Below are 25,951 nucleotides of genomic sequence, written 5' to 3'. Positions count from 1 at the left end.
TATAGAAGTTCACTATTTTGAACAAATACAGAGTCTGATGTATAGTGCATGCTCAGTAAATTTTGTTGATGTAAAGAATGCCTGGGAAATATAATGAATTCACAAGTGCTTATTTAAACCCCATGCATAACTCAGTTCTTAAAATTTAGCAGCGGCTCAGAAAATGGTTACTGGATGAAGCAAAATGTTGCAAAACACAGGATTATTATAGGATGATGATTTCATTCTCCTTTCTCCTTCCAGTCAGTCTAAGCCCACCCATGTTCTGGGCTCACCTCAGGCACCGATTCTTTTCCAATTACAATATAACATTGATCCCTCCATTTTCCCAAAGCTCTGTGGCTTTGTCCACACTGCATGCCCAATTTAGCATGTATCCACTGCTTTGTCCCGCTCAGATGTTTCAGGTTCAAATATGTGTCATGTATTGTATCACTTTCTAACCATGGTCATCACTGAGTTATAAATCGTGCCAAACTCAGATCAACATTTCTGTGTAATTTTTATCCCTTGTAGTACCTTATAGTATAAAAGGCCTGGTATATGTTTGGGAACATGGGAGGTACTCACCATGCATTTTGTTACTCCTCTGGAAAACAGCATCTTTCTTGTCAACTGAATCAGGGTCGGTGCAGAAATGTTTGATATTTTCATTGAGGTACCAGCTTTGATTCTCATCCACAAGAGTAAACATTATAACAAACTCTCGATCCACATCATTCCGTGTCCCTGAATATCTATTCAGGATACCTATCAGGCACATTCAAAAGAGTAGAGAGAAAGAACTAAATCAAGATGAGCTTTGCTTCCTTCCAATAGTGTCAGGTAAGTGTGAAGTTTGGTGAAGACCTATACCTACAAGGATAACCCACAACATAAAATCAGCAAAAGCCTTTAATGGAAATGACAGAGCCATAGAAGAGAAAAGTCATAAAACAGAAATCTTCATAATCACATACTTGGAAGGCTGGCTGTCTCTAAAGGGAGTTCATTTTATTGACAAACTACAGACATGCTAAGTCAATTAATAAGGGATAAAATAGCAAATGATTATTTGGGTGAAATAATGAAGCAAAAGGCATTCCTGCTCATTTGACTAAATTTCTCATCTTTCTATACATTGTGTTATGAAATATCATTTTTTTAAAATAACAATAAAGTCTCAGAATGCTATGATGATTCTTAGACAAAAATCTGAATTATTGCCCTCTGCTACGGTGCCAGATTGATCTTCCATGTTAGAATTTCGAAAGAAATTTGGAAGAAGAGGCACATTCTGTGTGGAGCAAACGAGGTAGGCAAAAAAAGACCTGAATCTTTTTTTTTTATTATTTTATTTTATTATTATTATACTTTAAGTTTTAGGGTACATGTACACAATGTGCAGGTTAGTTATATATGTATACATGTGCCATGCTGGTGTGCTGCACCCATTAACTCGTCATTTAGTATTAGGTATATCTCCTAAAGCTATTCCTCCCCCCTCTCCCCACCCCACAACAGTCCCCAGAGTGTGATGTTCCCCTTCCTGTGTCCCTGTGTTCTCATTGTTCAATTCCCACCTATGAGTGAGAATATGCGGTGTTTGGTTTTTTGTTCTTGCGATAGTTTACTGAGAATGATGATTTCCAATTTCATCCATGTCACATTTCAACTCCCTAGTTACCTGGAAACAAAGCTCCTTACCTTCCTTGCAGACCAGCAGGGGGCCAATTAGCCCAGAGCAGATGTCCTTTGGGGCGTCGATGTGCGAATGGTACACCCAGGTCAGGCAGTTGGCATCGGCTGGAGCAGGTGCATATTCTTCTCTCACCGGCCAGACGTAGGTGTAGTTTTTCCCAGGAGGAACCATGTCATCATTTTTGTTCCTCCCAGATGTTCCATCTGGGTATAGGGCTCCTTCCAAAAAAATTAAAAAAAAAAAAAGATAAAACATAGTTAAAACAGAGAGATCACATGCTATAGTAGAGAAGGCCAGAGCTTTGGAATCCAACATAACTGAATTAAAATTTATTTGCTATGGGACTTGAGGCAAGTTACTTAAATTCTCAATGTCTCTGTTCTCTGTCAGTAAAACTGAAATGTTGACATCTATCCTACAGGGATATAAGAACTAAATGAGGCAATGTATACAGAGTGTTTTGAACAGAACTAGGAACTTAATAAATGTTCATAATAAGGACTCTTTCTGATGAGCCTACCATATCAACCAGGAAGATTTCAGTTCCCCTCAGTTGACATCAACTCAAGAAGGGAAGGAGAAGCATAAGAAGAAATAATGAATAAACATTTCTTGGGGACTTATTTCAGATTCATCACCTGTGCAGGTCTCATGAGAGATAGGAAGGAAGTGTAAGACATTCTTCCTGCCTCTGGGGATCATATAGTTCTGTTGGGCAGACTAGAATACGTATTAAACACATGGGACAACTGGGAGAATAAAGCAAAGTGAATGTGTTGAATGTCATTTTGGGTCAAAATATATGGCATACCCCAGAGGATGCCTGTGCTATACAAGGTAGAGGGTCTACCACAGAGTGGGCAGGGGCAGAACAGCCCCTTACTCTCTGTTTCATAAACCAAGATAGCACATGATTTTTCAATTAAGGAAAGCCGACTGCTAAAAATAGGATAAAGACCACCTGGCTAAAAGGACAGAGACCAGTCTGTGCACATTATAGTTATCAGAAGCTCTACAACAGAGGTGAGATTTAAGGGGCCTTAAAGGATGGGAGGAGCTAGACTGGTACTGAAAAAAAAAAAAGCTGGAGGGCAAGGGACAGAGAAGGAGATGGAAGTGGACACATTCCACATCCATTTGCCATTCATTCATTTACACACTCATTCAAGAACGTGAATTGAATATTGAACACATGCTACCAATGTGCTAGGCATTAGGAATACAAATTCAAATAACACAGCAAGAGCCAGTGTGGCCAAGACAAACCAAAGCAAAGATAAAACTAAAAAATCTAATGTTACCATTTAACATATTCTACCGTGAAAGCGTGATTTGATGTTTGGAGAAAGATGTCATGAGAAAGCAACAACAGTTAAGCCCTTATTATGTGCCAAGTATAGTGGATACTTTGTATACATTATCACAGTTGCTTTTCAAAGCAATCCCATATGAAAAGTATTAATATTCATTTTTTATTAACACTCCTAGCATATTCTTGAGTCAAATTTGAATCTATTTATACCTGATTTCCCATCAAAGTTACTGGCAATACAAAGTACAAACTATTTTTTACTTATTTATTCACTTAACTTTCTTTTACATATTTTTTAATTACTTTTATTCTAAAAAGAATATGAGCCACTTTACAAATTAAACCTATATGCTACATAATTAGTTACAGCCCATTCATATTAACTGTAGCTCTGAATTTCCTGATTATATTTAGGTTATATTGTTAGATATAGAGTTAATACATATTAGGTCAATATAATTAGCTTATACTGTTTCATTGTCCAGTAAAGGGAAACTTACTAGTTCATTAAGAGAAAGGAACTTTTTGCTAGTACTAGATTCTGAGAGAGTATTTTCAAGAAAATTATTATATATAAATTATTCAGTAATGTAATGAATTATGTCTTCAATGTTTTCAAGAATGGTTTCCAAAAGATGCAAAAACATTCTTTTTAAAACAATTTCTTACATTGTCTCTCAATATGAGGTAAGAATATAATACTGAATAGTATTTTGACAGAACCATTTGTACTCAAAGTTAAATTAATGTAGTTTGCTGCTTTCTCACTTGATACTTATCTAATGTGACAGAGGAACAGGACATAGGAAAAAAATCCAGAGAGCTGCCCCTCATCCATTAAATCCAAATGACATTTAAAAAAACTATGTTATCTCAGCAGCATTTGATACTATTGTCAGCTGCCTCCCTCCTTGACTCATATGACATCACATCACACTCTTTGACGACTCTTTTTCAATCCACTTTTCCAGTTCATTCTCTTGTATCTGCCATTTTTTGTCAGAAATCCTCAAAGTATAATGCTGGCTTCTTCGTTCCATGCCTTGTGCTTTCTCCTCAGCTGATAGCGCTCATCCCCACAGTGCCACCAATCAGCTGCACACCAGTGACCTGCATGTTTATCTCCAGCCAGGACCTTACCTCCGCGCTTTACACTGATATTCAACTGTCTGCTTGACATCCCTACTTGTAAATCTCAAGAAGATTGCAAATGCAACCTTTTCCAGGGATCATTAGCTCTCCTCTCTCCAGTTTGGTCCTCAGCCACTGCCACTGCTCCCAGTAAAAGGCACTACCAATATTCAGCCACAAGCCAGAAACAAAGGAAGCATTTTTCTTCCTTTTCCTCTCTTTCCATTTCCAAAATACCACAGGGTCCTATCTCCGCTTCTTCTCAAATGCATCCATTTATTTATGTTGATCTCCAACATCACATCCCCAGTCTGAACTACCATCATCTCTCACCTGGACTTTGTAGTAACCTCCTAGTTGGCTTCCCTTCCTCTTGCCTTTCTAATCCATTTTCCAAGCTACCACAAGAGTGATCTTTTCAAATCTGAAATATAATTCTATTGTTCCCTGTTTAAAATCATTTCATGGCTTCCCATCAGTGTTGGGATGAAGGTCAAATGTGTTTAATGTAGATTAGAAGGTCCAGCATGGTCTGGCTCAGGCAATCCTGAACTCCCTGGACTGAGTCATTTATCTAAAATGCATTCACACTGAGAGAAGGGTAGTAGAGCCACTGGTTAAGCTCACAGCCACTGTAATTAGACTGCCTGGAAAGGAATCCTACCTCCATCACTTGTTAGGTATGCAGCTTGGGCAATTTCCTTCTCTTCTATGACTCTTAGCTTCTTATCTGTTAGGTGGTGATAATCATAAATGCCTACCTCTTAAGAGTTGTTGAGACTTGTAGGATATAATGTCTGTAAAGCACTTATCACAATGCCTGGTATATAGCAGCCTTTCAGTAAACTATCTTATTTATTTATAGCATTTACCTAACTTTTTAATTACACGTGTGTATATGTATGTGTATACACACACACTATATATATATATTTACACACATATATAGTATATATGTATACATATACTCACACATATATATGTATCGTGTGTGCGTGTGTATGTATGATTGCTTGATTAATGTCTCTTTCTCATGTTAGACTGTAAGCTGCATTAAAGCAAATACCAGACTTCTTTTTGCTCATGATTGTATCTTCAAGATCTACCCCAGCACGTATATATATACACACACATATATATATACACACATATATATATATACACACACATATATATATATACACACACATATATATATATATAAAACAAAATATGACTGAGTGGCATTACCTTACACTGCCTTTGTCCAAAGCCCTATGAATAAAATGCATGACTTGGAAGATTCTTTTCTATATGGAGAGATTTATATACAGAGGTTCAGGAGTTGAGTGAGAGTGGGTAAGCAGTGGACTTGTCTTGAAGTTTCTATTGAGATCACTTATTTTGAATTGATAATATGATACAAATCAATACAAATAACAATTGTTCTAGAAATTCTTATGTTCACAATTTACTTAATGGGCTTTGTTTTTATTATTAGGAGTTATTGAAGGCTATTACTGAAATGAGGAGAGAGAATCCCCAAACAGAGCCTTTGTGCCACCACTCAAGTTGAAGAATATCATTGGGAATCAAAAATAAAGTATAAATATAAAGGAAGACATGATTTGGAGATAGGTAGCTTATTAAGTTGTACTGAAAGTCATTTTCAAAATAATTTATTAAGGATTTTGATCAATGGTATCATTAACAATATGAAAGTATAAAACACTATTTATTTGCTTATATATATTCTAGGCTGTGTGAGCTTTTAAAACTTAAACAATTTTTTTTAATTTTTTTTAAATTTTTTTAAATTTTTTTAATTTTTTTTAAATCCTCAGATTTGAGAATTTTGAGGATTGATGGGGTCGTGGGAGAATTAAGTTCATTCATAAACAAATGGCAAAAAGTAAAATTTGCAATTTTTCAGAAGACAGCTTGCCAATTCCTATTCAAAGAAAGTATATACAACCAGCAATTTTATTTGTAATAATGTATTGTAGAAACATACTTGAAACTATTTTTCAAATTACATGAACTGGAAGCAACCTAAATAATTATCAATACTGAACTGATATGTTCATATGGTGGGATATTGCACAATTGTTAAATGCAAGTCTCACTATATGTACTAATATGAGAAAATCTCCAAGACAAAGTAAAAAGTGAAAAACAGAAAGCATTATAGCATAATCCCTTTTATACAAATGAGCAAGGATATACATATACATACATGCTAATATATGTATAGAAAAAAGTCTGTGAAAAATTTATAGAAATTGTTTAAGATTATTGCCTTTGGAGCGAAAGACAAGTGAGCAGGGCTTTAACTTTTCTTCTTATACCTCTTTACTCTTAAGAACTTCTAACCATATTCGTATGGTACTTTCTCTTTAATTTTCTATTTTGAACTAATTTAGTGAGTATGTAAAGAATCAGATTGTGTGCAATTTTCCCCTTCTTTATACTTTTTTATATTAAAGCAAAAACCAGGCCAGGTGCAGTGGCTCACACTTGTAATATGAGCACTTTGAGATGCCAAGGTGTGAGGATTGCTTGAGGCCACGAGTTTGAGACTAGTCTAGGCAACATAGCGAGACCCCATCTCTATAAAAATAAAACAATTAAAATAAAAAATAAAATTTAAAAACCAATAAAATTTATTTTTAAATAGTCCTAATACTATTTAAAAATAGTATTTAAAAAAAACCAAAGCAAGTAGAAAGAAGAAATGAAGATTGGAACAGAAATCAATGAAAGAGAAAACAGAAAAAAAATACAAAATAGATGAAACCAAAAGTTGGTATTTAGAAAAGATCAACAAAATTGAGACAACTTCATTTAGACTGGCCAAGAGAGAAAGAGAACACTAATTGCCAAAGTCAGGAATGAAAGAGGCAACATCACTGACCATACAGAAATTAAAAGGATTATAAGGAAATATTATAGGCAACTTTCCGCCAAAATATTAGACAACTGAGATGAAACACACAAATTTCCAGGAAGACACAAGTTACCAAAACTGACTAAAATATAAAAATAAAAAATTGGAATATACCTATAACAAGAAATTGAATTAGTAACTAAAGATCCTCCCTGAAAGTAAATTCAGGTTCAGATGGTTTCATATAAAAATTCTATCAAATACTAAGAAAAATCCATGCCAATCCTTTACAAAATCTTTCAGAAAATAGAAGAGTGGAGACTTTCCAATTCATTCTATGAGGCAAGTATTACCTTGACAACAAAATCAGATACAAACATCACAAGAAAACTACAGACCAATATCCCTCATGACTTAGACACAAAAATTCTTAATAAAATATTAGCAAATCGCATCCATCAGCATATAAAAAGGATTCTACGCCATGGCCAAATGGGATTTATCCCACGATTGCCAGGTTGGCTTAACATCCAAAAATTAGTTAATGTAATAATATATCAATATATCTCAACAGATATAGAAAAGCCACATGACCATCTCAATGGATATAGAAAAGTATTGAACAAAATCCAGTACTTACGTAGTGAAAAACTCTCAACAAACCAGGAATATAAAGGAATTTCCTCCAGTCCCAGCTAAAACAATCAGACAAGAGGAAGAAATAAGGACATCCAAACTGGAAAGGAAAAAGTCAAATTATCCTTATTTGCAGATGATATAATCTTATATTTGGAAAAACCTAACGGCTCCACCAAAAACTATTATAACTTACAAATTTAGTAAAGTTGCAGGATACAAAATCAACATACAAAATCAGTAGTATTTTGATATGCCAACAGTGAATAATCTGAAAAAGAAATCAAGAAAGTAATCCCATTTACAGTAGCTACAAATTAAATACCTAGAAGTTAACTTAACTAAGGAAATGAAGGATCTTTATAATGAAAACTAGAAAACACTGATGAAAGAAATTGAAGAGGACAAAAAAATGGAAAAACACTTCATGTTCATGGATTGGAAGAATCAATACTGTAAAAATGTTCATACTGCCCAAAGCAATCCCTATCAAAATACCAATGACAGTCTTCATAGAAATTGAAAAAACATTCTTAAAATTTATATGGAACCACAAGAAAACCAGAATAGCCAAAGCCATCCTAAGTATAAAGGACAAAACTGGAGGAATCACATTACCTGACTTCAAATTATACTACAGAGCTATAGTAACCCAAATGGCATGGTACTGGCATAAAAACAGACACATAGACAAATGGAACAGAATAGAGAACCTGGAAATAAATCCATACATCTACAGTGAACTAACTTTTGACAAAGGTGCCAAGAACACACACTGGGGAAAAGACAGTCTCTTCAATAAATGGTACTGGGAAAACTGGATATCCATATGCAAAAGAATAAATCTAGACTCCTATCTCTCACCATAGACAAAAATCAAACCAAATCAAAATGGATTAAAAACTTTAAGACCTTAAACTATAAAACTGCTACAAGAAAATACTGGGCAAACTCTCCAGAACATTAGTCTGGGCAAAGATTTCTTGAGTAATACCCCACAAGCACAGGCAACCAAGGCAAAAGTGGACAAATGGGATCACATTAAGTTAAAACGCTTCTACACAGCAAAGGAAACAATCAACAAAGTGAAGAGACAACCCACAGAATGGGAGAAAATATTTGCAAACTACCTATCTGGGATTAATAACCAAAATATATAGGGAACACTATAGGAAAAAATCTAATTACCAGATTAAAAAATGGGCAAAAGATCTGAATAGCTATTTCTCAAAAGAAGACATACAAATGGTAGACAGGTGTATGAAAAGGTGCTCAACATTATTGGTCATCAGAGAAATGTAAATCAAAACTACAATGAGATATTCTCCCAACCCAGTTAAAATGACTTTTATTCAAAAGACAGGCAATAAAAAATGCTAGTGAGGATGTGGAGAAAATGGAACCCTTGTACATTGTTGGTGGGAATGTAAATTAGTACAACCACTATGGAGAGCAGTTTGAAATTTCCACAGAAAACTAAAAACAGAGCTATCATATGATCCAGCAATCCCACTGGTATGGGTACCTATCCCATTTTAATGTACCCCCCAAAAAGGAAATCAGATATCTGCACTCCCATGTTTATTGCAGCACTATTCACAGTAGCCAAGATTTGGAAGCAAACTGTGTCTATCAGCAGACAAATGGATAAAGATGTGGTACATATACACAATGGAGTACTATTCAGCCACAAGAAAGAATTTGCAACAATACGGATGGAACCGGAGGTCATTATGTAAAGTGAAATAAGCCAGGCATAGAAAGACAAACTTCACATGTTCTCACTTGTCTGTGGGAACTAGAAATTAAAACAATTGAACTCATAGAGAATAGAAGGATGGATACCAGAAGCCAGGAAGGGTAGTGGAAAGGTGGGAGGAAGTGGGGATGGTTAATGGATACAAAAAACAGAAAGAATTAATAAGACCTATTATTTGCTAGCACAACAGGGTGACAATAGTCAAAAATAATTTAATTGTGCATTTTAGAATAATGAAAAGAGTATAATTGGATTGTCTGAAACACAAAGCATAAATTCTTGAGGTGATGGATACTCCATGTACTGTGATGTTATTATTATGCATTGCAAGCTTGTATCAAAATATCTCATGCGACCCATAAACATATACATCTACTATGTTCCCACAAAAATTCAAAATTAAAAAAACGAAAGAAACTTTCTCAATCTGATAAAAAGCCACCTAGAAAAAAATGTACAGCTAACCTCATGCCTAATGGAGGAAGACAAAATGCTTTCTTCCTAAGACTGGGAAAAAGGTGAGAATATCTGGTCTCACTACTAATATTGCATATTTTCCTAAAGGTTATAGCTGCGTAATAAGTCAAAAGAAAAAACTTAAAGGTATACAGACTGGTAAGGAAGAATTAAAACTCTCTTCATTCACAATGGCTTAAGTCCATATGTAGAAAATTCCAAGAAATCCACTAAACATCTACTAACAAACAAGTTTAGCAAGGAAGTAGAATATAACTTCAACATACAAAAATTAACTCTATTTCTATGCACTAGCACCAAACAATCCAAAAATGAAATCAAGAAAACTATTCCATTCATAACATCAACAGAAAAAATAAAATACTTTGGAATAAATTTAACAAAAGAAATGCAAATCTTGTATACTAAAAACGAAAACATAATTGAGAGAAATTAAAGACCTAAATTCCACGTTCATGGATTGAAAGACTCAATACTGGTAAGATGGCCATTTGTTTTTAAATGCACATGGAATTTTCCTACAATTTATCAACCAAATTAACGCAAAGCAACTGCTATCAAAATCCTAGCTGATTTTTTTTTGGTAAAAATTAATAAGCTGATCAAATATATATATGGGGGCAAAGAACCTAAATAGCCAAAAAGCCTTGAAAAGAATAACAAAGTTGAAGGATTTATGCGACTCCATTTCAAAACTTACTAGAATTTCACAGTAATCAAGACATTGTGGCATTGGTCCAAGGATAAGTATATAGATCAATGGAGCAGAATTAAGAGCACTGAAATTAACTCCTTATACTTATGGTCATTGATTTTTTTTTTTTTTTAACTACAGCCTACGATTCACTCATCTTTTATTCTCAGGACCCAGAATCAGTGTATGGCACCTGATGAGTGCTCAATGAAAGGTTTATTTCTTTGGATAAATGCTCAGTAGTGGGACTGCTGGGTCATATGGTAGTTCTATTTTTCATTTTTTGAAGAATCTCCACACTGTTTTCCGTAGTGGCTGTACTAATTTACATTCCCACCAACAGTGTATAAGTATTCTCTTTTCTTTGTGTCTTTGCCAGTATCTGGTTGTTTTTGTTTTCTGGGTTTGGGGGGGGTATTTTTTTGTCTTTTTGGTAATAGCCATTTTAGCTGGGGTAAGATGAGATCTCATTGTAGTTCTGATTTGCATTTCTGCAATGATTAGTGATGTTGAGCATTTTTTTAATATACCTGTTGGCCATTTGTATGTCTGCTATACCAGTATTAAGTGGCATTTGTTTTTGTTTTTGTTTTGTTTTGTTTTTTGTTTCTTTTGAGATGGAGTCTTGCTCTGTTGCCCAGGCTGGAGTGCAATGGCATGATCTCGGCTCACTGCAGCCTCCACCTCCCAGGTTCAAGAGACTCTCCTTCCTCAGCCTCCCAAGTAGCTGGGGTTATAGGCATGTGCCACGACTCCTGGCTAATTTTTTGTATTTTTAGTAGAGATGGGGTTTCGCATGTTGGCCAGGCTGGTCTCAAATGCCCGACCTCAGGTGATCCACCCACCTTGGCCTCCCAAAGTGCTGGGATTACATGCATGAGCCACCATGTCCAGCCAGTATTAAGTGTTATGAGATAAACCAACACACTTCTCAAATGGGAGAGTCCTGCAGACAGGATAGAGAGAAGGTTTCCTGGGTAAGCAACATTTGAAATGTTCTTAATTTAAGGATATATGTATGTTTTCAGGGACTCTGAGAACCTTTTAAAAGTGGGTTCAAAATTTTGTCCACAGGCTGGGCACAGTGGCTCATGACTGTTATCCCAGCACTTTGAGAGGCCAAGGTAGGAGGACTGCTTGAGGCCAGGAATTTGAGGCCAGCCTGGACAACACAGCAAGATCCCATCTCTACAAAAAAATTTTAAAAATTACCCAGGTGTAGTGGCAGATGCCTGTGGTCCCAGCTACTTGGGAGGGTGAGGCAGGAGGATCACTTGAGCACAGGAGTTCAAGGCTGCAATGAACCATGATTGCACTACTGCACTCCAGCCTGAGTGACAGAGTAAGACCCCATCTCAAAAAGAAATTACGCACATACATATTTTTCTGGTGCAAGGGCTCATGGCTCTCACAGATGCTCAGAAAGATCTGTAGTGCACCAATGTTTATAGCAGTATTATTCACAATAGCCAAGATGTGGAAACAACCAAAGCATCCATCAACAGATGAACGGATAAACAAAGTGTGGTATATACATGCAATTGAATAGTATTCAGCCTTAAAAGGAATTACATTACGATGCATACTACAATATGCATAAGCATTGAAAATATTATGCTAAGTGAAATAAGCCTGACACAAAAGGCACATTCATAGACATAGAAAGTAGAATAGAAGTTACCAGTGGGGCAGCAAAAGGGAGGAATGGAGAGGTATTGATTAATGGCTATATAGTTTCGGTTTGGGATGATGAAAAGGTTGTGGAAATAGATAATGGTGATGATTGTACAACCTTGTGGATGTAATTAATGCCACCGAATTGAACACTTGAAAATTGTTAAAATGGTAAATTTTATGTTCATATGTTTTACCACAATTTTTTTGAAAAAAGAATTTGTAGCCCTATAAAGCTTTAGAATCACTGGCCTAAATGATTTTTCAGGACACCATTAACTCTATTAAGGTATGCTTTCCAGAAACATATGGAGGAATGAAGACAAAAATTACACTTAAAGATGCCTCTATTTTTTCCATATTTGAAAAGGCAGGCACAACTATCTTGGTACATCTTTACTTTCTACCTGCAGCATAAATAAGACACATGGAGTCAACCTGAACGCTCATCAGTGAAAAACTGGATAAAGAAAATGACATGCATATACACCTTGGAATACTATGCAGCCATAAGAAGAATGAGATGATGTCCTTTGCAGGGACATGGATAAAGCTGGAGGCCATTATCCTTAGCAAACTAACACAGGAAGAGAAAACCAAATATCGCATATTCTCACTTATAAGTGGGAGCTAAATGATGAGAACACATGGACACATAGAGGGGAACATCACACATTGGGGCCTAGCAGAGGGTGGAGGGTTGGAGGAGGGAGAGGATCAGGAAAAATAGCTAATGGGTACTAGGCTTAATTCCTGGGTGATGAAATAATCTTTACAACAAATCCCTATGACACAAGTTTACCTATGTAACAAACCTGCACTTATATCCCTGAACTTAAAATAAAAGTTAAAAAAACTGTATTAAAGAAAATGCATTCATAGTTACACCTTAAAGTTTACCTGGCACAATTTTTGTGCTCATCCTCAACAACTAAGAACTACCAAATCTTGGCTGCACTCCAAGTGGAGGAAAAGAGCCCAGAACAAAGGGCAATCCCAGTTGTGTGTTCACCATCAGAGTTCTCTCCTCTGGCTGCTTATAGAGACATGGCTGGGGCAGCTGCCTCACAAGTTAGGCTGCCTTGGGATATTTGTTAATGCCCAGAAACTCCTCCTTGATGATAATGTGAGTTGCATCAGAGTTAATGGCACTGTGCTGGCACATTTCCTAGAAGCAGTCACCCAGCAGGTACAGCACCTTTCAACCTATTCCACCAGGTCATGAGCAAGAATGAAATACAGGATTCAAAAAAAATATTTTTGATGTTGGAGAAATACTTCTGTCTCAAAAGTCTAAGAAAGCTGTTTAATATTTTTCAATTAGGGAGGAATCCAGAAACTGCCCTAATGAAACTCCTAATGTACACACAAGAAGGAAGACAGGGCTGCTTCACAAAGGCAGCACCAAAAACAGCAGCCTGAAGAAAGGAGTGGGGATCAGCTTCTGTTGATAAAAATGTACCCACAGCCAAGACTGCTACTGGAGATAGGAGCGTGTTGCCCTTTATCCAGTGTGCAAATCAGGCACAACTAAGTGACAAGGAAGAAAGCTAGTGTGCTCCCGAGGCGTGGTGGAGCAGGTACTGAGGAGTTCTGTGTCAACATAAAGAAGAGCAAGAAAGAGGAGAGGGAGGAAATAAGGGAAAGAAAAAGCATGAAGGGGAGCCAGGCATGGTGGCTTACGCCTGTAATCCCAGCACTTTGAGAGGCCGAGGTGGGCGGATCATTTGAGGTCAGGAGTTTGAGACCAGCTTGGCCAACATGGTGAAACCATATTTTCTCTACTAAAAATACAAAAAAATTAGCTGGGCATGATGGTGCACATCTGTAATCCCAGCTACTAGAGAGGCTGAGGCAGGAGAATATCTTGAACCAGGGAGACAGAAGTTGCAGTGAGCTGATATCATGCCACTGCTCTCCAGCCTGGGCAACAGAGTGAGAGTACCTCTCAAAAAAAAAAAAAAAAAAAAAGCAAGAAAGGGAAGAGAGAGACAGAATAGATAGCTGGAGATGGATGGAGAAGAAGGAGACAGAGAGAAGATAAATATATCCATGTAATCATTGTGCTCCTAAAATCTCTTTAACTCTGACAGTTACCTTACTTATGAAATAGAGACAAGACCCCAATAATAAAGGATTGATATTTACCTTCTGAATCTTTGTTGTAGAAAACGCCATGTGGATGCAGAGAGTAAGGTCGAGAAGCAAAGTTCTTTAAATGAATGACAATCACATCACCCACTTCAGCCCTCAAGATGGGGCCCAGGAATCCAAGCCAGGGAGGTTTGGGGATCTCTATGGAGTAGGTTCCATCCGTGAAGTGTCTGTAAACAGCCTTTTTGTAAATACTGCCTATCCTGTTGGGCCCTCTTTCAAGAAATAAGGTTGCAAGTCTAAAAGTAAGAAGAAAAACATTTTTAATTGAAATGAAAAGAGAAGCCCTAATAGCTTACCATTAGGAGTTTATAAAGTATTGCATGTATGACCTCTCATTTGGTGTTCACTATAAGCTGCAACCTCTGTAGGGCTGGGAAGATTATCCTCAATTTACTAATGTGGAAATGAGATTCAGCAATTAAGTGGCAAGCCAAAGGGCACAAGCAGTATTCACAATCAAACTAAAACAAATCCAAGAACTCTAAAGCCACACTACAAATTTGCCCCTTTCCACTCAACATGTTCCCCTTTGCTTTTTCATTTAACTAACACTCATTGCACATTTACTGCATTCCCAGCCTGTGACTAGATGGTGTACAAAAGTTTGTAATCAAATAACGGGCTTAGATGATTAAGTGTCAAGTGAATGGTTGATACAACAGATACAGGCTCAACATTTCTAGGAACGTAATAGTTCAGGGAGGCCAGGCATAGTGGTCCACACCTGTAATCCCAGCAATGGGAGGCCAAGGCAGGCAGATCTCTTGAGCCTAGGAGTTTGAGACCAGCCTTGGCAACATAGTGAGACCCTGTTTCTGCAAACAAACAAACAAAAAAGCTGGGCATGGTGGTGGGCCGCCTGTAGTCCTAGCTACCTGATATGCTGAGGCTGGAAGATCACTCAAGCCTGGGAAATTAAGGCTGCAGTGAGCCATGATCGTGCCAGCCTGGGTGACAGATCAAGACTCTGTCTTAAAAAAAAATAGCCAGGTGTAGTGGCTCATGCCTGTAATCCCACTTTGGGAGGCTAAGGTGGGAGGATCACTTGAGCCTGGGAAGTTAAGGCTCTGGTGAGCCAAGATCGCACCACTGCACTCTAGCCTGGATGACAGAGCAAGATCCTGTCTCAAAAAAAAAAAAAATATATGGTTTGGAGAAGGAAAAGATTGTTGTGGGTACAAGAGGTCAGACAATTGCAAGAATTAAGGAGAAGTAGGATATAACAAAAAGGAAAAGTGAGGACACTAAGCGGGACAACAGATGTACAGTGAGAAGGAAGCAGTGCAGACGGAATGGGAAAAGCAGGTTATAGGCTGGTGCACAGGTCTAGGAAGTGAGGAGTGAGAGATAAGGATGCAGGTAAGTTCCGGAGATAGACTGACAAGTTTAATTCCGGGTTGGAGAATTTAAAATTTATCTTGGAAGCACTGAGACTCACTGAGGTTTTTCACAAAATGGGTGACATAATAATTATGTGTTCAAGGACCCTTCTATGGCAGTGGTGTGCAAGTTTTAGAGGAGTTGAGGAAAAGGCAGAGCAAAGTTAAGGAGCAGAGAGACTGTTATGAGACCAGAAGGGGGTGGTGCAATAGAAGAAAAGGGGTGGACATGAGAAAAACAGAATTCTAAGACTTGAGATGACCAGATGCCCTCCTGGGGACCTAGACATAGGGCAGACTCAGTCCCTGGTGTCTGGAAGCCTGAAACAATAGCACCACTTGGGAGTTGCCTGACAATCTTCTCCTGGAGAGGTGAAGCCCCCTTCCCCATTCTCAGTCTATTTGCTTGGCTTGAAGCTCCCATCCTAGTTCCAGCTCCATAAATACTGGCTTCTGCTTGAGCAAAAGCTCCACCACTCCTGGGTGCAGCCATCCCAATGTAGCTGTGTCCCTTTTGGGGGCAAGAGGCCACATCTTACTCTGAGACACACTTCTGCAAGTGTCTGTGCATTTATTCTCTCTCAGTTATCCAACAAACATTAATTATACCAAGCCCTGCCCTCAGTACCAGGCATATGGAGGAAAAAAGACAAAGCCCCTGCCTTGAAGGAGCCCCTATTCTGGAATGGAGAGTTATGAGAACACAGATTATGTTCTGGGACATCTAATCTGGAGTCAAAGATAAGTCAGGGGAAGTTTCCTTAAGGAAGTAATGCTTCAGTATACTCTCGAACAATGAAGAGTTACTCAAGAAAAAAAAATAGAAAAAGTTGATGTAGAAGACATGTTAAAGTTTTGGCAACTCGGCACACACACTCCACTCTTTGAGGAGTGAGGAGTGTGCCCAGAGTGGGAGAGCACACCTTTCCCCCTCTCATTCTCTGTGCTTCAGATGGGGTTCCATCCGCCAGCCCCACTAATGGAGCAAGTGCCTCAGCCTAGCCCATGAGCACGCCAAGTTTCTCTAATAAGCTGTTGTTAGGGCAGGACTTGTGATCCAGACCTGGCCAATTGATATCATTCATCCCCCAGCCAGCCTACCCTGGGCCACCATGATTAGTTCAGGGACAGCCACAGAGTGTCTGGTTGGTTAAATCTGAGAAAATCTAGGGACTTGTGAAGGATCTCTTTCTTGTGTACTTGGAAGTGGGACATGAGTCTGGAGCTTCAGGTAACCATAGGAGGAAGTCTGTCTGAGAGTTGTTTGTTCCTCTAATCTCTTAAATTTGGCTATTGACTTTTTCCCCTCTAATCAATGCCTACTTGTTTTCATCATCGTATGACTATTTCTTTTCATTTTTTCTGTTTTTATTTTATTGTACTTTCTATTCTTTTACTCAGTTCCAAGAATTCAATCATTCATATAATTTATTCAAAAAATGTGTTAAGCACGTATCAGGTATCATGGAGCACTTCTCTTTTCTACTTTTCTGTGGCCCTAATAATTTTTTCCGTTTTTCATTTCTTTCCCAATCATTTCCAAAGAAAACCTATCCCAGCCCTTCCCAAAGGAATTAATATCTAACAGAGTATTCAACCCCCCTATTCTGCGCCAGAATGAGCAATTCATGCAGTTTTGTTCATTCCAGGTCCACAGTGAGTGTCAGGGTAAATCTAAGATGGGTAGAACAGTTGGATCTAGAAGACTCTAGAAACTCTGTTCTATGGCATTGGAGCCTGAAAAGTTGTGAGATGACTCAAGTCTCACAAATTCCTCTAGAGTGTCCTGCACCAACTCTTCCCATCCCTCACCCCTCTCAGCATAGGGCACAATGATCCTCTTTGATTCTTCTCTCCTTTCTCCAAGTCAGAATCCTAGGCAGATACCTTGGTCAGGCACCCTTGTCTAGTCCCAAGCCCCAGCCTCAGACATCAGCAGGTGGAGCTATAAACTCATAGACCCTTGGGGTTCAGCCTTTAACTGTACCTCATTTGAATTCCTTTTCTGTCCAGAGACAGACCCAGGGAGAGTGCTCCTTCTGAGGTGGACATATTTCCTGGACCAGAATATATAAAATTTATACTCATGTATGACTGTGTCGCCCTAACGAAATAAGCCCTTAAGGGCTTCCATGAACTTCAGGCATTTCAGTGGTGGTATAAAAGGAAAGTAATAAATAAAATTAAATTTAAAAGAGACTATCATGACCACTCTGGAGGGGGACCAACAGGAAGGCTCTGCCTGCCTTTGTCATAGGCTCTAGCTGCCCCTATCACCCCAAATGACCCCTTTAAGAACTCTCCCAGGATATACCTAATGTAAATGATGAGTTAATGGGTGCAGCACACCAACATGGCACATGTATACATACGTAACAAACCTGCACATTGTGCACATGTACCCTAGAACTTAAAGTATAATAAAAAATTTTTAAAAAAAGGAACTCTCCCAGAAGATCCCACAGGCGTCACCTCTGTTTCAGTCTTGGGTAAGCTTGAAAGCCATTCTGCTGACTTTCAACAAGTACAGATTAAGGATTTATAGCATGCAAAGTACTGGGCTAGATGTTGTTTTGAGTACAATAATAAAAAAGCTACAATCTCTAAATAAGTAGGTTTGTAGTCAAGAGGAAGGAACAAAGCCATTGTTACCTGCACAAAGGAAACTGCTAAGAATTGTAGGAAAAGAATATGTTATGGGAATTTAGGACAGAGGGAGAAACACCTCAATACCTTACTCAAGTAGAAGGAAGAGCTTGAGAAAGGTATCCAGGTGAGAGAATTAGAGGTCAGTTCAGGAAATCACAGGCAGCTTTATAGGACCAGAAAATTTGATAAGAGTGAAACTGTGGAGAAATTTGAGTGCTTGGCTAAGACATTTATATGTAATTGTATCTTCAACTAAGAGCCACTGAAGATTCTTAAACAGATGTATTTGACAAGATCTGTGTCTTAGGAAGACAATTTTGGAAGGATCCTATATCTGATTCCTCTTCAACATACCTGCCCACATGATTTTTCTCATCTGCTTCTGCTCACTGGATCAAGCCCCTTCCTTACCTTCCACCTCTGAACACTGAGTCATTTCAACTGTATGCTCACCAGGGCTCTGTTTAACTTCATTCCTGATTTGGGGGATGTTATTCCTTGGTATCTGATTCAGCTGGGCCTCCTACTCCCAGTGGCCCAGGGTGGCATCTGCTTGCCTGTCTAGTCTGGGACTTTCTTTGTGAAGTTTTATTATCTTTCTTTACTTAAATGTCATCTTTTCTGCATTGCTCTCACTTCTTTCTGACAACGGGCAGACCTGCTGACAAATGGGGTTTACAGCCACATTCCTTTGTTGATAGAGTCACACCAGGTCTGATAGCCTTTGTATTAAATAATGAATCTTTGTTAGCTTCATTAAGGTTGGGAAAAACACTATAGATCAAAAAAATAAAGAGATATTTTCAGGGCTTCATCTTCATTTCCTCAAAGAGATGATCACATTAGTATACAGTGACTCAGGCACTCCTACTTCAAAGCAGTCCTACTTCAAAGCTCCTAAGCAGTCTTAATAATAAATGGTGACTTTGCCCACCCTGCAGACTTTTCAGGATGATGGAGCTAGAGATTAACATATTGAGCAGCCTGGAATCCATCCCTGCATGGAGCAGAAGATGGGAACCACCCTAGAAGGTAGAAGAATCACTTAGGCAGATGGAGGAAAGGACATCTGAGTCAAGCTGGGGAGAAGGATCCACAGGTTCAAATCAAAGCAGAAAAAGTCCTCTTTGAAGCAAAAGCTTTTCTCTCCAACCTCATTTCCTCCCCCTTTGCCCCAACTCCCAGGTCCCCATGCTTCTGCCAGATCAGACACTCCCTTCTTGGTACACACCATGTCCTTTCAGCATTTTAAGACTTCTGCACATTCTTTTTCCTGGGCCTCAATGGTCTTCTTCATTCTCTACCTGCCAAGCACCCTTTGAGGTAGATTTACACTGTTCCTCTTTTCCTCCTGTCTACATACACAGTGCTCTGTTCATGTGCTAATAATGGTACTCACCAAAGCGTGTTACAGTGAGATATGCACATCTCTGGTTTGTGAGCTCATTGAAGACAATATCCCTTTAAACATCGTTTTTGTTCCTAAGTCCCAGCAACTCATCTGGCAGAGTTGGTGTTTAATGGCTTTGGCACTTAAACAAACCAGTGTGAGTTTGTCCCCATATCGGCAAGCTAAAGCTGGGATGGTGTTGCAAACTCTATTTGCTGAAAAGCATAGGTTGCAATATTTGAATACCCTCTAGGTCCAGGATAGCCAATAGATTTTATCTTGTGCACCAAATCTGATTGGTGGTAATTGCTTAGAAAACAAGTCGAGGTTGAGTTCAATGAGAGAAGAACGCCATGATCCACACTAGATGTTCGCTGTGGATATGAGGGTGGGGGCACTCCAAGCACATAGTTGCTCTTCTTACCCTACACAAATGGCCAGGCCACACAGTGCTCCAGAGTCTTTGGGTCCTCTCTACACCTGGATGACATCATATCTTACTACTGGGAGAAAACACACTGAGTTGTTTAGATCTGAGACCCAGCCGCTCTCAGAAATTCAACATGTGACCTTGTTACCAGCAGCAAATTGATATGGGCCTGCAGCAACCTCAATCCCTGCCTCCTCAGAAGAAAGAATTCAATTCAACTAAGGGGCATAAGGCAGAAGGAGAGACTGAGGCAAGTTTTAGAGCAGGAATGAAAGTTTATTAAAAAGCTTTAGAGTAGGAACAAAAGGAAGGAAAGTACCCTTGGAAAAGGGCCAAGCGGGCGACTTGAAAAACAAATGCGCAGTTTGACCTTTTGACTTGGGGTTTTATATATTGCTATACTTCTGGGCTCTTGTGTCCCTTCTCCCCTGATTCTTACCTTGGCATGAGTTGTCCATATGTGCAGTGGCCTGCTAGCACTTGGGAGATGAGCATGTGCAGTGTGTTTACTGGAGCTGTACACATGCTCACGTGAGGCATTCTTCCCTTACCGGTGGAATGTCCCTGGAAGGTCGTATACCAGTTAAACTCCGCCATTTTGCCCCTCAGTGCACTTGCTTGAGCCTATTTGCCCAGCTCCTGAGATCTTATCAGGAAGCTGCTGATCACCAGTTTTAGGTTTTTTCTATCTATAGGGAGACTGCCTTTCCCTGGCACTGACTGTGACCAATTATTACTTTGGAGAGACAGTTAACAATCACCTGATGGTTACCTGACATTCCTGGTCAGGCAGACCCCTCTCCTGCCCTGCTCATGCCTGACTAGCTACCTACTATAACAACCTTATAGGCTTCAGTTTGCTGGGTATGCCTCCCAAAGACTGTTGGGACCTGCTAACAAATGGGGTTTACAGCCACCTTGACATTTTCTAATTTGTAAACTGAAGCTTATGGCATAGCAAAATTAAAAAGAAAATAATTTAAAGAGAGCACAGCAAGGTTTAAAAGTCAAGCTAAAAAGTGATTATCACTTCAGCTCTCTAACCAGCTGAGGTATCCAGCCTGCCCCAGACCACGTAATAAAATTATAAGCCAGGTCAAACCCACCAGCAACAAAGCCTCTTTTAATGAAGCAGGCCTTGGCCTCGGAGGCTGGAGAATCCCCCAGGGTTTTCAGCTGAGCCAGATTAAGGGGTAGAGCAGCTGGGTCTCCGATCTAAAGGCCACTGGAACATCACTGAGGAGCTGGAAGCATTTCAGGGTGGATAAAATTCACTGGAAATGACATTGAAGTTGGAGAAAATTGCAACCTGTGGAACTTCTGTGGGGTAAGCACTGTATGTCATTGGAAAGTAGGCTTTGATTAGCTGTTTGAGATGGGGTTTGGGAGGTGGGTGAAGACACCCCAAAGGTTATGCTCGAATACTAACAGGTGGCCACAAAAATCTATTCCAAGGAGAATTGGTCCAGTGAACTGTAGAGTGGACTGTTTTTGGCTTGAAGCCAAAGGGAGGTAAGAATGGCCATCACCAGACCACTTTCTCCTCTCCTTAGTACTCAGCCTCTCCTATAGATGAAGGAGATCCGTGCTATTTATCTGCCCAGAGCACCCGATTATTAACCTTCCCAGGGTTAACCCTATCCCACCCTTGATGTGGAGTCCGAGGTCAGGAGGAGGTCCTGGGACAAGAAGGAACCCATGGGTTTAGAGATGGGCCTGACTAGAGAAGAACCCCAGGAATCACAGGGCAAGACCTCCCAGAGGCAGCAATGTTCTCTGTCCCCCAATTACTAGGTTCAGCTTCCAATCCAAACAGTGTGATCAAGACAGGAATCCTGTTTAAAAAATTAGAGAATGATTTTGATAGCAAAAGCCTGGAAAGACCAAAATGTTCTTCAACTGGCAGCTGGGTAAATAAATGATGGCATTCATGCCACATACCCATAAGAAAAGAATAAAGTGGTCTACAGGTGCTGATATGGCATGATCACCAAGATACTAATAAAAAAAAAAAAGCAAATTGCAGAGCTGTATGTATTCTCCCATTTGTGTGTGTGTGTGTGTGTGTGTGTGTGTGTGTGTGTGTGTGTGTTTAACAATGCACATTTACCTATATGCAAAGAATACATCTGGAAAGTGACCAGGGAAACAAAGCGTAGCCTCCAGACTATGAGACTGAAGCCACAGGTGGGAGGGAGGACGCATGAGAAGTTTATTTTCACTCATCCTCTTTTATACTGTTGTAGGGGGAGGGGCGGTTACTCTGTACCTACAAATTCAATTCTAAAAACAAGCTCACATTTTATTGAAAAAAAGGAAGACCCAGGCTGTTTGGCCACCAAGGGGCCAAAATTCTCTTGCATGCCTTCTATTTCTAAAAACAAAGCTGCCACAACAAAGGGTGTTGTTGGATTGAGTTCTGATCTGCAAGGGGATTGGCCTCTGGAGCAGAGAGCATGGCATCTGCTCACTATCCCTGCTCAACTTCTGGCTTGCCAACTCTCCTCTCAGGCATTGAGGCTGAAGTCTTGGGCCCATCTATGAACATTCTGGGTCTCTTGTACCCAAGCATCCACTAAGCCTGCATGTGTCTACCCAGGAGCAAGAGTTAGCCCTCTCCCACTCTAGAAGGCAAAGACTTACATTTCCCTGTGCAAGAGAATGGGATATAAAAGTTGGGATGCCTGACCCTGGACCCTTATAATAGAGGCTGTTGCATTTCTCAGACTTGCTTGCAACTTGGAATAGTCATGTGCCATAATTCTAGCCAATCAGATGTAAGCAGAAGTCACTCAATGATACTTCTCCAGGTGTAGCTGGAAGACACCCTTTTTATCCTCTTCCCTTTATTCATGCCTGAAATGTAGACATGATTACTGGAGCTCCAGCAGCCATCTTGAGATAATGAGGAAGAGGGTCACACCCTAGGGATGGTCAAGTGAAAGCCAAAAGGAACCTGGGACCCAGATGATTGCCAGTCTCTGGCTGTCTTTAATGTAAGCAATAATAATAAATCTTTAATCGATTTAAACCACTTCTGTTTTTCAGGATTCTGTTAAAGAGTAGCTGAATACAACTCCTGATTGAACAAGATGTGCAAAAGGAGAAGGAAGAGGAAGAGGCAGAGGAAGAACTGAGTCATCCCCAAGCTTGCTAAGAAGCCTCAGAGTTGCCCAGTTTTATAGCTGACAATGGGTCACCCAGTAAGGTGGTACAGCAAGGATTAGATTCAGAATCCCTGGTATGCTCTCTGGGTTCAGCCTGATGGGTAAAAATCTATAATACAAAACTATTATTCATAGGACCTTATCATTCCAACAGGCCCTACAGGGAAGGATGGACATTGGACTCTACTTCTCCACCCTGTTCTCCCACCGCACACATGAAGACACAAAAGTATACCCACATGCAAATGCTTGTGGAGCACACATGCTCACATCTTCACATATGTACTGCTGCTTTTAATCTACTAAGAGGTGCTGACCCCACCTCTGCCCAAGACCTTTCTCCATCACCTCCACAAGACCAGGTCTTACCATGAGTTGTCTGGCAAAGGCACCAAATAAGAGGCAAAATAAGTATCAGGAGGGGCAGTGAAGTGTTTGCTGAGTCCCTGTAGGGACTGGAGCACTTATATATGCTTCATATTTTGGCACTGAGTTATACATTGACTGTTTTTCATATTCCTGGACACATATCAGTCTTATCACCTATACAGCCAATAGTCACCCCAACGGGGGATTGGGTTTTCTAAAGCAGTGGTTCCCAAATGTCCATCCATGTACCACTTGCATCAGAATCATTTGGAACATTTGCCAAATTTTTATTCTCAGGCCCCACTTCAGGGCAATGGAATCAGACTTTCTACTGGCAAGACCATGGCATCTGTATTTTTTCCTAAGATCACAAAATGATTACTGTAGTAGAACTTTTTAGAGCTTACGTATTCTAATTTTTCTTTCCTCCTAACCGAAGAATACCACAATGATTCTGCTTTTGCAAGTTAGATGGGCCATAGTGTTCCGGCAAATTTGCTGTGAGTGGAAATGCCATGTGTCACCTCTGGGTGGGGGCATTTAATTATTATTGCAAGACCCTTTCTTCCTCTGCTGCGGGAGGAGCCTCCTGCTCAGACAGTGAAGAGAACCCATAGCTTCCTCCTTGTCCCAGGACTTCTTCCCCTGCACTGACTCCACATCAAGAGCAGGACAGGGTTGACCCATGAAGGTGCCCTAGGAAGATACTTAACACAAAACAAAAACTATAGTAACTATTTGATAAAAATTTGTTGAGGCTGGGTGTGGTGGCTCACACCTAATCCCAGCACTTTGGGAGGCCAAGGTGGGAGGATCACTTGAGGCTAGGAGTTTAAGACCAGCCTGGGCAATATAGTGAGATCCTATACTTTTTTAACAAATAGGAAAAAAACCTTGAAAGTAAAAAAAGAAGTAGGAAGGGATAGAAATAAGAGAAAGAGAAAGTACTTTGTTTTAGTGTCTACACAGCAAACCACCCATTGAGAACATATTATGCATTTGTAATAGTAGAACAGAAACTCCAGCTCATTTGAGTTCTATAAAATGCAAATTTGCCCAAGAAACAAAGTAAGGAAGTAACTTCAAGGGAGCCATCCCCATGAAGCAGCCTCCAATTTAAATGGAGTATATTTGTTAGAATGTCGCATTGGTGAGCCGTCTGTTGTTTATCGCGTAGCCATGGCGAGGGGCTGAGCAATCACTATCCCTCAAGATTTTCAATCTGCATTCTAACACCTTGACTCAAGCTAAGGAGGTGTCTACTTCCTGCTGCAAAGGAATTCAGTGAGGCCAGGAAGGTTAACATTAGCAACCGCCTTAAAGACAAGACGGGGACTTGGAACATTACATTGCCAGTGCCTGAGGCCAATCCTGTGGAGGGAGATATCTTCCAAAAGCAGAGGAGATTAATCATTATCAAAACAAACCTGCCCTTGGGAATCCCCTACACAGTACAGAGTTGGACTTCCAGGTTAGATTCTCAGGAGTTCGTAGCCTGCAGGGGTGTAAACCACACCAGCAATCCCATGACCTCTGCATCTTTTAGAGGGATGTTTTCTGATAGCTTCCTTGGAGCAATTGCTGATCATCTACTATGTCTGGGACATAAAACTAGAAGCTGGGGCCAAGATGTATTAATCTCAGTCCCTGCATGCAAGAGTTTTACCATCTAGTTGGGAAACAAAACATGCATTTGACAATAAACACACAGTTTTACAATGTTAACTGCCAACTCTACTGTCCAGAGCCCACATGTCTGTGGAGAGGGCAGGGAAATATAGGATGAAGTTAAACTGCAAAATAACGTTAGCAGAGAGGTGTGGTCAGAGCCAACATGTGAGATCATAAGAGTCACAATAAGGACAAGAAATATTGTTTGAGCTTGAGAAGGAACGTTCTTCACCAAGGAGAAAAAAAGATGAAATTGAGACAAGTGTCACTTGGCAAAAGGAAGGGTGGAGACAGAGATTGCACATTCAATTTGGTGAAGCTGCACCCTCCCTATTAGATTAATAATTTTTAATACCATCTGGATGATGTGCTTCTATACGCATTATTCTTTCACTCTGGGTCCCCTGGCACCACCTATGTCTTGGGTCCTTCCTTTTCACTCTTCATTTCCACAGAAGCCCTTCATATACAAGGTGTGTTCAAAACAAATGACATGATGAGGGGGAATG

The 25,951-nt window shown here is 39.6% G+C and overlaps 1 protein-coding gene across 1 annotated transcript in view; it reads right to left on the bottom strand.

Annotated features, from left to right (window-relative positions):
- Positions 1 to 25,951, bottom strand: part of HEPHL1 (hephaestin like 1) — an 87,462-nt gene that overhangs the window by 55,147 nt on the left and 6,364 nt on the right. The window contains exons 2-4 of the mRNA XM_054439347.2: positions 14,379 to 14,623; positions 1,687 to 1,899; positions 571 to 750 (exon numbers count right to left, since the gene is read on the bottom strand). Of these exons, the coding sequence (XP_054295322.2) occupies positions 571 to 750; positions 1,687 to 1,899; positions 14,379 to 14,623 (638 nt within the window). The remainder of the gene's footprint in view (positions 1 to 570; positions 751 to 1,686; positions 1,900 to 14,378; positions 14,624 to 25,951) is intronic.

This window comes from Pongo pygmaeus, chromosome 9, assembly GCF_028885625.2.
Source record: "Pongo pygmaeus isolate AG05252 chromosome 9, NHGRI_mPonPyg2-v2.0_pri, whole genome shotgun sequence".
NCBI classification, from domain to species: Eukaryota; Metazoa; Chordata; class Mammalia; order Primates; family Hominidae; genus Pongo; species Pongo pygmaeus.
This window is presented reverse-complemented; position numbering and strand designations above follow the sequence as displayed.